The sequence below is a fragment of the Cucumis melo genome, chromosome 11 (genome assembly GCF_025177605.1).
Source record: "Cucumis melo cultivar AY chromosome 11, USDA_Cmelo_AY_1.0, whole genome shotgun sequence".
Classification (NCBI taxonomy): domain Eukaryota; kingdom Viridiplantae; phylum Streptophyta; class Magnoliopsida; order Cucurbitales; family Cucurbitaceae; genus Cucumis; species Cucumis melo.
This window is the reverse complement of record NC_066867.1, coordinates 24,711,750-24,726,750: the sequence shown is the minus strand read 5'-3', so window position 1 is coordinate 24,726,750 and position 15,001 is coordinate 24,711,750. Positions and strand designations below refer to the sequence as shown.

Below are 15,001 nucleotides of genomic sequence, written 5' to 3'. Positions count from 1 at the left end.
GACTCCATATTCAGCATTCATAGCTCCCACTCAGTACTCTTAGATGCTTGAGTGAATGAAGTTGGTTCGCTAGCAACTTAATTAACAGAAGCCACAAAAGCTTTCTTCTTATATATACTCGATTTTGATCGTGTTTATATTGGATGATTATTAGTCACTAAAGGAGCATATGGTACAGTCATTAAGGTATCAACCATAGATTGTAATAAAGATTCATTTATGGGAATATTAGAAGTGTTTAAGGTTTCAGATGGTTGTTGAATGGTTTGAAAAAATGTTGTATTTGGTGTTGGTGCTGGTCTAAATATGGAGGTAGGAAAAGAGAATTGTTTATGATCTGGAGAGGTTGTGTTTTGTACCGAATCAAATGGATTGGTTATGATAATTTCAGAGTTTGAAACAAAGGGAATGAAAAGTGACAGAATTTGATGAAAGAACTTGAGAGGAAGAAGTTGTACAAGTTAAAAGAAGATTGTTAAAAAGGAAATACTTGTTCATTCAAGACAACATGTCATGGGGTGTAAAATTTATCTTTTGAGATATCATAGCACAAATATCCTTTGTAGCCAAAAGAGTAACCAAGAAAAACGCATTGTGTAGCATGAGGTTGTAATTTATTAAAATTATAAGGTCTAAGAAGTGAATGACAAGCGTAACTAAAAACTTGAAGAAAAAAAAGAAATATTCAGGTAAGGAAAAATATAGACACTCAAATGGAAATTTGTAAATAAGAGTATGAAAGGGTAAACAATTAATCAAGTACACAGCAGTTGCAAATGCAAAGTACCAGAAATGAGAAGGAACAAAAGATTTAGACATCATGGAAAGGTCCATTTCGACTATATGACGAAGTTTTCTTTCGGCTATACGATTTTTTATTCATAATTTTTTATGTAAGATTACTTAATAGTGAAGAAATCACGAATTTTGTAATTTTTGTACTCTCCACCACTATCATTTCTAAAAATTTGAAGTTCAGATGTCAAAGAGGTTTCAACAAATGGTGTGAATTGAGATACAATAGAGAAAACATCATATTTTTGGGAAAGAAGAAATATCCCACTATAACAGGAGAATTCATCAACCAAAGAAATGTAATATTGGTGTCCATTTATTATAGTTTTCGGGGTAAGGTCTCATACATCACTATGGACTATAGCTAAAGGTACATATGAAGTAGATGAAGACGAAGAAAAAGGACATTTGGACCTTTTTCCATCTAGATAGTGTTTACGAACACCAAACTATTTTGAACGTGAAGGAATGAGAATGGAATTGAGAGCATTTCAAAGAATAGAGTGAGATAGATGGCCTAACCAATTGTTCCATACAGTAGCGTTTTTCTTGGTACCAACATTAGCTTGAAGGATTTGTGTATTTGAAGAAGCCGTGGGAAAAGGATAAAGTCCATTGATGCTAGGACCTTGATAAAGAATTTTGCTCGTAGTATTGTCTTCAACAGTGAAAGATGAGGTATTAAAGATGAATGAGCAATTGTTATCAAGAAAAACTTGGTTTACAAATAAAAGATTGGTTGAGATATTAGGAACACAAAGACGTTTGGATAGATTGAAGAATATAGAAGAAGTATGAAGTTTACCACAACCTTGATGAAGAGATAGGTAATGACTAACCATAAGCCAACAATAATTGCTTAATCTCCTTATATGATAAGGATAAATTGAGCTTTGCTAAATCACTAGTTAAATGAGCATTGCACTCTGTGTTAGTTAACCAAACAGATGAATTGAATGAGGTAGATGCATTTTGAGAGAAAAATCCTATAATAGTCATTCCAACTAATTTGGCAAGTAAATGACGTCCTTGAAATGCATAGTTCATTTCGTTGTAGCAATGAAGAGTTGTATGGCCAAACTTGACAACGAATTTTGTTGCTTATGTTATCTTAATCAGATGGTTAATTTGAATAAAATTGTCTCGAATTCGATTGATTTGAAGAATAAAAATCTGGTTGATTTGAATTACTTCGACTACTGTTATTTCTTTATCCATTAGGGTTTCTATTAGTCTTTGTAAAATTGAAGTTGTTAGGCTCTGCTATTAGCAGTTACTTAGTTACCATTGTTGGTTGTAACAACATGTAAGACCCAACCCATTAAAGCTCATTATATATAGGATCTTCATCAATGTAATTATCTAAGTGGAGTTTATTGCTCAATAAAGTAACTCTCTTTATTCAACGTTTATCATGGTATCAGATCGAATTTCTCACTTCTTGTTGAATTTTTAGCGCTCATTCTTCGTGTGTCTTTTCTCCTTCCTCCTCAAGTCATTTACGGTTGATTTTTTTTTCATTAATTAAACCCTACTATGGCAATCTCAGAAGCTCCAACCTCAGGTTCGACATCCACTAATCTTGAAGCTCAGATGAACCCCTATCTATTACACCACACAATGATTCCAACCACTAATCTTGTCACTCAACCACTCGTCAGATCAAGTAATTACTCATCCTGGAGTAACGCGATTTGTTTGGCACTTTCAGGTAAGAACAAGCTTAGGTTTATCAATGGAGTCATCACGAAACCTACAAAGAAGGAAGCCTCAAGTCAACTTGGTAGTGTACAATTGATGTAATCACCTTTTGGATTATTAATTTAGTATCCAAAGAGATAGCAACATGCCTTGTATATACTGAAAATGCAAAAGGTATCTGGGATGAATTGAAACAAAGATACCAATAATACAATGACCCTCATGTGTACCAGTTATGAAAACAACTCGTCACAACGTCACAGGGCACTCTATTGGTAGAAGCATACTAAGCAAAAATCACTACAATATGGAATCAACTACTTGAATACCGCTCATTTGATGAATGTACATGCGGAGGTATGAAAAAATGCTTGAGTTCCTTAATGTCGAATTTGTCATGATTTTCTTGATGGGTTTGAATGAATAGTTTTCACAAATTCGTGCACAAGTCCTATTAAACGACCCACTTCCTACAATAAATAAAGTTTTTTCACTTATCATACAAAGAAGAGAGGTAGAGAAGTATTGGCACTTCACCTTCGATTGGAACTATTGCTTTGATGACGAACATAAAGAACAAAAGACGAAACAATGAATGATTTAAGAAGAAAGATACTCGCTTTTGCTCCAACACAGTGTTGATAAATGTTACTATCAATCCCCGTCCCGCTAGCCACTTCACGTGACTAGAAGGAGGCATGCCGCCTAGACACCCAACAGATACCAGCCAATTCAGAATTACAACTTTACACACATCACTTCATAGCTTTCTCGTACTATGTAGCCAAGCCAAGCTTGACAAGTAAGCCAGTGGTCAATCTTTCGATTTGACATTTTTTCAAGACGCAAACTGTATCATCTTAGGAAGCCAAACTTTTCCTCATCTTATTCTCTCAAAAATCTAAACTTCTTTTTCTCTCTTTTTTCTTCTTCATGACAGGCTACAACTGCCCATTTCTCTTGACTTCTCTTCGCATCACTTCTTCTACTTGCCTAACTCTTTTCACGATAGGACTTTTTTGTCACACCAATTTTTCCTTTATCGCCTTTTTGCAACGCAACTTCTTTCCCTTCGAATTTTTATCTTTAGAATGATCATTTATTTCATTTTGGAAGGATCACCCCACTTCTCAGCGCCTCTCTTCTTCAACAGGACTCCCTTTATCAGATTTAAGCCTCAAAGTTACAAACTACACGGTTACCCCCTAGGCATAGACTTGTCAATTCAAACAACACTTCTTTGGTTCATCAGAAGTCAAGTAATGTGGCAGCCATCAACAACCCAACCTCTCAATCTCAAAATGAAAAGGGAACTGACACAAACAATCTGCGTTTTTTGCTAGCCTCATAAATGATCAATACTCCCACTTGATGCAGATGCTACAATCTCATGCTTCATCATCTCAACTTAACGATAAGCCCAAAATAGAAAACTACACATGATGTATGTACATGTTTTCATGCCCTTTGAACTTCATCACTATATCACCTTGTTTGGATAATTTATTTTAGAGCTTCTATACACATTACTCATGATAGATCAATTTTTTAAAATCTTAAAAGTTCTCAAAACATGATTGTCATTTTACCAAACAAAAACATAATCACTGTTCAAGAAATGGGATATATTGATATAACCAAAAATACTTTTCTACGAGATGTTGTTTTAATACCTGACTTTAGTATGACCTTATGTCTGTAAGTTCCCTACTTAAAGATTCAAAATATTTAGTTACATTCTCTAACAGTCACTGCATTATTCAGAATACATTAAGTTTGAGAACGATTGGGATGGTTGAAAACATTGAAGGCCTTTATCTGCTTTACACATAACCTAAAAAATTTGATACAATCCTCTGCTTGGCATTCTGCATTTATATGCAAAGCTACTACAAATCTTTGGCACCAACAGTTGGGGTACCCTTCAACTGTTAGACTAAAAGACTTATCATCTGTCTTAGATTTCTTTAATAATTCATCATGCAAAAATACATATCATATGTCCTTTAGCTAAACAACGTCATCTTTGTTTTCCCACATTAAATAATGTAGCCCAAAATATCTTTGATATAATACACTGTGACATTTAGGGCCCTTTCAAGACTCCAACTCATAATGGTCACTCATATTTTGTTACCTTGGTTGACGACAAGTCTAGGTACACTAGGTTTACCTTATGAAACACAAAAATGATGTCCTACAAAAATGATATCCTACAAATCATTCCCCGTTTCTTTAAACTCATTGAAACACAATTCTCTAAATTTATCAAAACATTTCAATCAGATAATGGCCTAAAACTTTAATTCAAAGAATTCTTTGCCACTATCAGCACAAATCATCAATTTTCCTATATTTATATACCACAACAAAACTCAGTTGTAGAAAGAAAACACCAACACCTTTTAATGTGGCAAGAGCATTAATGTTTCAGTCTAAAGTCTCGAGGTGAATGCATTCTTACTGCTACTCATTTGATAAACAGAACACCTATGGTCTTATTATCACATGTTACTGCCTTTGAAACTCTATTTGGAAAGCTTGCTGACTATTCTTTACGTAAAGTCTTTGGTTGTATTGCATATGCTTCCACTTCATCTGTCAATCGTACTATGTTTAACCCACGTGCTCATCCATGCATTTTTAAGATTACTCTTCAGGCATACAATGTTACAAATTATTTGATTTGACTAAGAAAACCTTTTTTGTATCCAAAGATGTCTTATTTTTTTTAGGACTTATTTCCTTTTCAAACTCACCTTAAAGAGCCACTGTAGAAAAATCATGATTTTCTGGACTAGTTTTTGTTCTACCTTGTCCACTGTTTGATGTTCCCAAAGCAAGTTCAAGCAGCAATAACCTCACAACAATACAATGCCCAACAACACAGAATGAGATGAGAGACACAACACTAATCAGAATACTAAGTTTTGCACTAATGAGTTTGATTCTTGACATTGAGCCCGTGAACACAAGTCTGCCTCATGAGAATACCAACAACAATGACATACCTATAGCTATTCAAAAGTCATCCAGATCAACTTGTCCTCCTTCATATCTTGAAGATTTCCATTGCAACATAATAAACCATAAACACATGACATCTGCAACGCCTTATTTTTTTGGAAAGTATATTTCCTATTAAGCATATTCACCAAGTCACAAACATTTCTTGTTGAATGTTGCATCTGTTTATGAACCAAGTTTCAGTCACGAAGCCGTCAAGTTCCAAAACTGGAGAGATGCTATGGCTGAATAAATTGATGCAATAGAAAGAAACAACACATGGATAGTAACCTCTTTGTCGAAAGTCATCACAATGTAGGAAGTCAATGGGTCTACAAAGTAAAACATCACCCTGATGGAAATGTTGATCGATATAAGGTGAGACTTGTTGTAAAAGGCAACAATCAACAAGAAGGCATCGACTATCTTGATACATTCTCGCCAGTTTCTAAAATAGTCACAGTAAAGGTACTTCTAACCTTAGTGATTTCTTTTAACTGGCAACTTGCTCAAATGAACCTAAGCAATGCATTTCTCATTGGAGATTTATTTGAAGAAGTATACATGTTCTTACCCGTGGGATATAAAACATCCATTGTACTAACCAAAGGTGAAAAACTTGTTTGCCGATTGAACAAGTCAATCTATGGCCTCAAACAAAGCATTCGAACAATGGTTTGTAAAATTCTCTTCAGCACTATCAGCCCATGGATTCATCCAATCCAAATTAGATTATTCTCTCTTCACTCGTGGAAATGGTACAAAATTTGTGCCATTACTAGTGTATGTAAATGACATACTTTTAACGGATCCATCTCCTGAAGAAATTAATATAATTAAAGAGATTTTTAATATCCATTTTAAGCACAAAAACTTGGAATAAACAAAATACATCTCAATACTAAAATTATCTCGTTCTTGCTCTTTTCACAACGCAAGTACTCACTACAGATCCTCGAAGACTCTGGTTATCTAGATGCTAAGCCTACTTCACTGGCCAAGGATCCGAACATTAAACTGTCAAAGGACAGAGGAACAATATTAACAGATGAAGAAGTAACTAACTATAGAAATTGATTGGTCAACTCCTGTATTGATAAATTTCAAGACCAGACTTGTGCTTTGCTATACACCACCTTAGCCAATTCCTACAAAAACCAACTAATGACCACTTAAATGTCGCACATCATCTATTGAAGTGCATGAAGAAGTCACCAGGACAAGGCATTTAAATCAAACCAGTCAATGAATTCCACCTTAAAGCTTATGTTGATGCAGATTGGGGAGCTTGGCTTGACACCAGAAGATCAACTTCTGGTTTTTGCATTTTCTTGGGAGATTCCCTCGTATCATGGAAGTCAAAAAAGTAGGAAACCGTCTTAAGATCTTCTGCATAAGTTTAGTATAGATCTTTGGCCTCAGTAACCAATGAGTTAACATGGATCTCTCAACTTTAAAAGACTTGAATATCACTTCAATCCTACCAACTATTATGTTCTGTGATAACCAAACTACAATCGCTATAGCCTCTAATCCAACATTTCATGATAGAACCAAACACATATAAATTGATTGTCACTTTGTAAGAGATGAAATAGTTGACGGCTTCCTTAAAGTACTGTCCATTCGCTCAAATTTACAATTGACTGACATGTTCACAAAGGCCTTACCTTCAAACACTTTGATGAAACTCTTAACCAAGTTGGGAATCTTTGATGTCCACCTTTCAACTTGAGGGGGAGTATTAGAGTCTTCATAATACTGAAGTTGTTAGGCTCTGTTAATTACTTAGTTACCATTGTTGATTTTAACAACTTGCAAGGCCCAGCCCATTGAAGCTCATTATATATAGGGTCTTCATCAATGTAATTATCTAAGTAGAGTTTATTGCACAATAAAGTAACTCCCTTTTATTCAATGATTGTCAGTTTCGACCATTATTACCACTTCTGCTATTATGTCCTCGTTCGCATTGTTGGTTGTGATTATCAAAGTTTTCCACAATTGCAAAAGAGGAAATAACAATAGATTCTTTAGAATTAGATTTCTTTTCAAGAAAAGATACTTCAGTATTTAACAGGGCATGTAGTTCGATAAACGTAATTGTCTGAAATCTTGTTCGAGTAGCAGTCTTGAAAGAGTTATTAAATGATGAAAGTTCCATTCATAGTATAGATGTTTAGATCTTCAAAATCAACAGTCATAAGATACGACAGCCAACTTGTTTACCAACTCTTTAATTCGACGAACATTGGAATTTTCACCTAACTTCTTTGTAACTGATTGCAATTCTGTCTTGAAATTTACGATGTTTGTTCTTGATGATGAAGAGAAGTGTTTATCAAGAGTCTACCAGACTTTCCTTGCAATATCACAACAAACCACATACGCAAGAGCATTTTCAGACAACTTTTTCATTTAGAAAAGTAATTGGGGTTTGATCGTGATCAAACCACTTCTCATATTTAAGATTGGGGGCAGAAGGCTAGTTTTCGTTGCGTATAACTTTCAAAAGGGCAAGATATTATCCATCAAAAAATTTATAGAGGTTTTTGTGCTTTCAAAAAAGGAGAAATTTAAAATTGTCATAGAACATAATTTGTTGAATGGAGCTACACAAAGACTGAATTGCATATATTTGTGAAAAGTTAAATCAAAATGTTTTAAGATTCTCCGATTTTCATCTTGGATTAGTAACGAATCAGCCAACCATTTATTTGAGAATGGATCACGAAGGATTTGAAGGTAGAGAGGAAAATCATTTGGGCGGAAGCATGATAAAAAAGGATCTCATAGACAGTTAGTCTAAGTGATCTGATACCATGAAGATTTTCAAAGTAAATAAAATCTTCTCACCTTTATTAGTGAATATTTCTCACGTATTTATACAACAATGAGATTATAGTGTTAAGAGAGAGAATATAATTAATTTATTTGTAACAAACTAACATAATATAAATTGATATACTATCAGGCCCATTAGCTTGTCAACCGACATGCTTCTTCGAACCGACCTTATTCTCCAAGCAGACAAATGTGAGAGACACTTGCACTGATGTGGTGTTAAACCAACAATACTCTAATGCATATGTTAGTGTAGGAAGTGTATAGTTCAAATAAGTATAGATAGAGTAATAAGCTGATCTTAGGACTCATTTAATATGGAGCTTAATCACTGACTTCTCATGAGAATATTTATACACCCTTCCTATAACACATGCCTTTATTTACTTGTAACTTTGATTTTTTTAGTATTGTTTTTGTCCTCGAGGTTGTATAAGTGCTTAGTTGAGCTCTTACTTGATTCATATATATTCTCCGACTTGAATTGTTGGCCTTGAATTTTCTTTTCTTTTTTGCTCTTGAGACACATTTTTCTATGTTGGCCTTCTAATTTTATTTTCCAGTTAAATTCATCAATGAACTTTGAGTCATATCCGAAAGAAACCAATGCTAATAAAAACAAAATTCTAGTATGAAGAAATGAGCTATGATAGTATGATGTAGGTAATAAAAGAATCGCATCCTTTTTAACTTTTCACCAAAAGCAGAGTTGAAAGTTGAAGGTTTCTTGTGTTTGGTGATTTTGATTGCAATAAATCCGCCACCCCATTGAATATCCATAGCCCCTCAAAGGACCCACCCCCCACGTTCTAACCTTTCTTTTCTTATTTCCCCTCAAGGTCCTTGGATTTATTATTACTTTGACTTTTTCTGTTTTTTTTTTTTTTTTTTTCCTATCCCCCATCTGAAAAAATTTTGTATTTTTGTTCCCAATCAACCACCAAATTTCAAAATTCTTCTGTCTTTACCACTTTTCTTTACACCTTCTATTTTTTTTTTTTATAATATAATGTTTCCTCCTATTTTTTGCTTCTTTTGTTTGCCCCTCTGCCTTTCATGTGTGCTTCTTTTTGTTAGGTTTGAATTTGTTGCTTCAATTCTCCCACTATTTTTACACTGTTTTTTATTCTTTTGTCTCATTTCATTTTAATATATATATACATATATTTCTTTTAACTTAGGAGAAGAATGATTTCAAAACTTTTATGTCTTTAACCATTTTTTTTCTGACATCGGAGGAGGGGAGTAATTTAACATTTCATCTTGAAGTTGATATTATTAAGTGTTTTATTTAATTAAATTATGCTACCTTTTACTATTTCTTCGATGGATTGTGTTTTATAAGTATTATTACCTTAATTTCTCATTAATAATTGAAAACAATAAGAACCTTAATAGTTAATTAACTAATAAATGCAACGTCCACAAAGAAATTTTATTGATCAAATGAATAAATAAAATATAAGGACTTTATCATTTTTATTTTTATTTTTGTTCATAAAAGAATGAAAAATGGAATTAGGTTGGAAGAAGTAATATAGTAATCCTGGTTTAAAGAAAATGGAAAATGGAAAATGGAAAATAGAAAATAGAAAAATGGGAAACACAATATTGGGTTGTGAAATGTAGGAGCACATGACATAAGGAGCCAAACTAAATAAACTCTCTCCCCCGTGAACCGGAACCCCCTCCATTCCTCCAATTACCCTAAACCCCCAATTTCTATTCTTCTTTCTTTCTTTTCTTTTCTAAATCTCTCCAACTCTCAATCAAATCACATACCTTCTATTTATTTATCTCGAGCTGTGTTCCTCTTCATAATACTTCCTCCAACCATCTATCCCTTGATAATATATATGCTTGGATGCTTGAACGAATGCAATCCAAGATGTAAACACATATTAGAGGGTATTTGGGTGGACCATCCTGAGTCGAATAGTTTAATAGATAAATTAATTGCATTGGATAGTACTTTTAAGAGTAATAGTTTAGTGTATAGGAGTAGTGGACCCAACAATTCAATTTCACTCAAATAGGGTATTGAACAAAAGACAATTTTTTATCACTAGAATAACTTATTAGTATTATTCCGATCTATTTATATTCATCTTAGGAGGTTGAACCCTTATAACTTACAAGGGTGCTCTAAATTGGCAGGTGGTTGTGTAAGAATCATATTAAATATGATCTATTGTATAATGAAGACAAATAATTTGGAACAATAAAAAACATAGAGTGAAAGGTTGAAATAATAGGATTATTAGTGTGGTTGAACTAAAAAGAAAATGTGTTAAGAAATGAAATCTCCACCATCAGCGGCGAGGAATGGTACATTCGTACGGTGGGTATTTTTCGAGATTTGTTTGTTCACTGATAAAGTGTGTCCCCATTTTTCTTCTTCTCCCTTCACCCGCCGCCGTCGCCATATCCCTAATTCAAACCAAAAAACTTCGTTTCCCCCAATAATTCAATCAAACATTTTCTCACAATCCAAACATCAAACTACACCACCAATATCCAAAAATTCAATTTCACTATTTTTCACGCTCCAATTCAATCCATAGAGAGTATCCAAAAAAAAAAAAAAAAAAAAAAAGAAAAGAAAAGAAAACTAAACAAAATCTCGTATCATCTTCTCCGAAGAGAGGGTGTTTTATATTTACATCAAAACCCAACACGACGAACGATCAATCCATCCATCGATGTCTACAAAGCCCCAAAAAAAGGAAAAAAAAAAAAAGGAACAAAAAACAGAAAAAAAAGGGGGGAGGGGGGGATTTCATTTCACAACGGCCCTAGAGGAAATCGCCGGAGAGAGAAGAGAGAAGATCGTGAAGATCACGTGAATCAGGGTCACCGATTCTAATAGCTTCAAGTACTCGTTCAAAAACCAGGACATGACAGGGGATTCGAAGGACTCCTTTCTGTTCATAGCCGTACTCTTGAGCGGATTTCTCGAGTAAGGTAACGAAAACGGGATGGTTGAGTAATTCGGCACTAACGGCGAAGCGTTCCATCTCGTCGCCGACGTAGACGGGGACGTGGCCTTGGGGAACGGGGACGGCACCGTCGGATCTGGAGCGACGGAATTTGTTGGCGGCGGCGGCACGGAAGGAGTGGGCGCGGGCGGGGCGTTGGTCGGGGGTGCGGAGGAGGCAGTAGTGAGATTGGGAGGAGTCGGCGACGCGGGAGAGACGGCGGATGAGCTGCTTCATAACGGAAAAAGGTTGAAGAGAGAAGCAGAGGAATTTGGGGGTTTGTGAAACAGAGGAAGAGAAGGGAATGAGAATATAAAGTGAGAGAAAGGGGAAATTCATTTTAATTTGTTTTTTAATATAATTTTAAATTAAAAAGAAAATAATAATAATAATAATAATGATAATTGATTATGATGATGAAATAAGGAAGGGGAGGGAGAGAGGGGGAAGGTTGAGACTTTGTGAGAGGTACAGGTAAAGCGTACTTTGAAGGTACAAATCAAAGTTCCTTCTTTTCTTCTTCTTTACCCACTTTTTTATTTCTTTTTTTCTTTCTTTATTTTGCTAACCCACTTTTTCTCACCATATTTGGGTTTTCAGGTTGGAATCTCTTTTCTTTTTTGTAGCTCAATTTCTTCAGTTTATTTTCTCTTCTTTTTTTCTTCTTTTTTTTATTATTATTATTATTATTATTATTATTATTATTATTTTGTTTCTTGTTAAATTCTAGTAAAAAAATTTTGTTAGTTTCCACATTTTAGGTTTACCTTCTCTTTCCTCAGTTTTTATAAGTTATATGTTTATAGTTTTCTTTTTTCTTTTTTAATTTAACCTCTACGTTTCAAAATCTATTTTATTTTATTTAAAAAGAGTTTTCAAGTAAAATTAAAATTGGTTTTAAAGAAAATTGCAATCCGTAGCTCTTTAAGATTTTAGACAACTTCTGTTTCCCTAGTTTCAATTAGGGGTGATCATTGGTCGGTTGGAGTCGATATTTTGACAAAATCGTACCGAACCTACCATATTCGATGTATAAAAGTGTCAAATAAACCTCGACATCAATGAGTAAAGGTCGGTCGGTCGGTCGTTCGATTTTTGTTGATCATGTCAATTTAACACTTAAAATACTTTTTTGAAATTATCAATTTGAAACTTTTCAAAATCGACCTCGATGGGTCCCTTTTTGTTTTAAAGTCGATCTGCTCGATTTTTCAGTCTATCATGATCGCACCTAGTTCCAATAAGTTATATGTTTATGGTTCTTAAATTTATTTTTTTAATTTAATCTCTAGGTTTTCAAATGGATTTTATTTAATTTAAAAGAATTAGCCTTAATGAATTATTGTTCTTTTAGTTTTTTCTTTTTAATGAATTGGGAGTCGTTAACACTGAGGATTAAAAGTCGATATTTAATGAAAATTTAAGGTTAAAGCTATACTATTTTAACATCTATAGACTAAATTTAAATAAAAATTAAATATTAATGATACAATTGTAACATTTTGAAACTATTTATGTGAGTGTAGAAGCTAGTTTATATAAGCTTTTCAACTAATCACACGAAACAATATGTTTGATCCTATAATATTTTGGTGTCAAGAAATTCTATAGGATATTGAATTTTAAATAGGGGACAACCATGGATTGAACCCACGATTTCTTAACCATTAATTAAGATAATCAAGTTAATAAATTATGTATATATATCATATATATAATTCGAGAATTTTGAACTTTGAAAATGCTTCAAACAATTTTTTTCCCTTTAACTACAAGCTAATATCCAAAAATTGATATATAAAACTTTTATAAATCTTGACAACTTTGGTTCATAAATTTTTTATAGACCTTTTTAGTACGATAATCGTATGGATGATATCAAACTCCTTGTTTTTACTTACGAAGAAGGGCATACCAATTATAGTGGAGTTAAACTCGTTGGTGTTATTTTTATGTGGATTTAAAGCATGATCCAACTGGTAGAAGATCAATTGCATCCTCACAATAGAAGTCAAAATATTAATTGCAATTGTTTGAATTAAAAAGAAAAAAGAAAAATAAAAGAAAAAGAAAATCAGCTGTTTATCATGCTAAAAGAGATTATTGTAGTATAGGGTGGGAGTATGGGAGTATGGAGTAGGGGTGACAATTTGAATTTATAAAAGGAAAAAGTTAATTAACTGACATTATGTTAACTTAATATTCTCAAACTCAAACTTATGACATATGCCCTTCACCTGTAGTCATAATTTTTAACTTTGGTGGTCGACCATTCATAGATCATATCGTTAGTGGTTTATAACCGATAGATTATACAATTAATCTATAAGCGATAAGAATCCATCACTCATAAATCTTTGAAAAATATATATATATTGGACCAAATAATCAAACCTCAAACTTCAAGAAATATATATATATATATATATATATATATATATATATATATATATATATATATATATATATATTTAATCCCATAGCTATGTACGTTGATCATGAAATAAAAGTTAAAGTTGAAGCTTACTAAGTAAACATATAGGATAATAACAAATTTAAAAACTAAATTTACAATTTAGTGATTTGTAGCACTTTTTTAGAACAGATTTATTTTTAATTAAATACTTATTTATAATTAAAGCTTATAAAAATTCAAAAGGATGATAATAAAAAATTATTTTAAAAGACAAAAACTCTTAAAAATACTTATAAATATAGTACAATATTATAATCTACGTGTAACAGATCACAATAGATTGAAATAGATTCTCATATGCATGTATCATAATACAGATAAACATAAATGGATAGTAGGTTGATCATAGATAAATGATGATATTTTAATATATTTTATAAATATTTTGATTTACCTTGTTATATTTAAAGACGGTGAAATTGATATTATGGTAGGCTTCTATATAGGATTATATAAAGTAATTTTAAACATAAACTTAGACTACTAACTTGATTTATTTATTTATTAATATATTTTTTGAGACATAATCTGATTTATATTTTCCAGAGGCACGCACGCCGAAAATTATAATTTTATATTAATTAAGTAATTAATCGTAGCGTAAGGATTGAAGCTTTGTTTAATTAATTATTATTATTAATTAAGAGTAAAGTTTCGATTAAATGCCGTAGTTTACAGCCACGTCGACATCCGACAATTTCTCCCACTTTTACGCGTAAATATTTGGCTTTTTTCGTATCTTATAACTTAATAAGTATAATACAATATGATCAACCTATTATCTGAAACTTATTTTCAATTTCAAATCTTCAAACATGTGAAATTTCATCCAAATTTCTTTCAAAACAGAATTTATTAATAAGTCACGTAATTGTACTATTCAAAAAACTTTGAATATTCCACACGTTCTAATTATTTTAATACTAACTAATTAAGTCAGCGGCATGTAAAAAATATGAATTATTAATGACTCTTTTGTTTACTTACGATATTCTTATATTTGAGTCGTGAATCAAATTGTATAACAAAATTTGACGTACATCAATCATATGTTGAATAGTGAAAAGAAAGCGATAAGTAATGGCGAAAAAAAGATAATTGGTTTATATATACTAACAAGGGTACATGCCGGCCATAAATGAAATGTCCTTTTTTTTCTTTTTCTTTTTTTTTTTTTTCTTTTTGGTGGGGAATTTGATTG

At 32.6% G+C, this 15,001-nt stretch overlaps 1 protein-coding gene across 1 annotated transcript; it reads right to left on the bottom strand.

Annotated features, from left to right (window-relative positions):
• Nucleotides 1-10,958: 10,958 nt before the first annotated feature.
• On the bottom strand, nucleotides 10,959-11,636 carry LOC103496295 (auxin-responsive protein SAUR71). Its single transcript, XM_008458086.3, has one exon. It carries the CDS (start codon nucleotides 11,559-11,561, stop codon nucleotides 11,142-11,144), a length of 420 nt encoding a protein of 139 aa, XP_008456308.1. The 5' UTR covers nucleotides 11,562-11,636; the 3' UTR covers nucleotides 10,959-11,141.
• Nucleotides 11,637-15,001: the final 3,365 nt, after the last annotated feature.

Bases quoted from the DNA above. Each gene is read 5' to 3' on its own strand.
- LOC103496295 (XM_008458086.3), bottom strand. From the start codon at position 11,561: ATGAAGCAGCTCATCCGCCGTCTCTCCCGCGTCGCCGACTCCTCCCAA.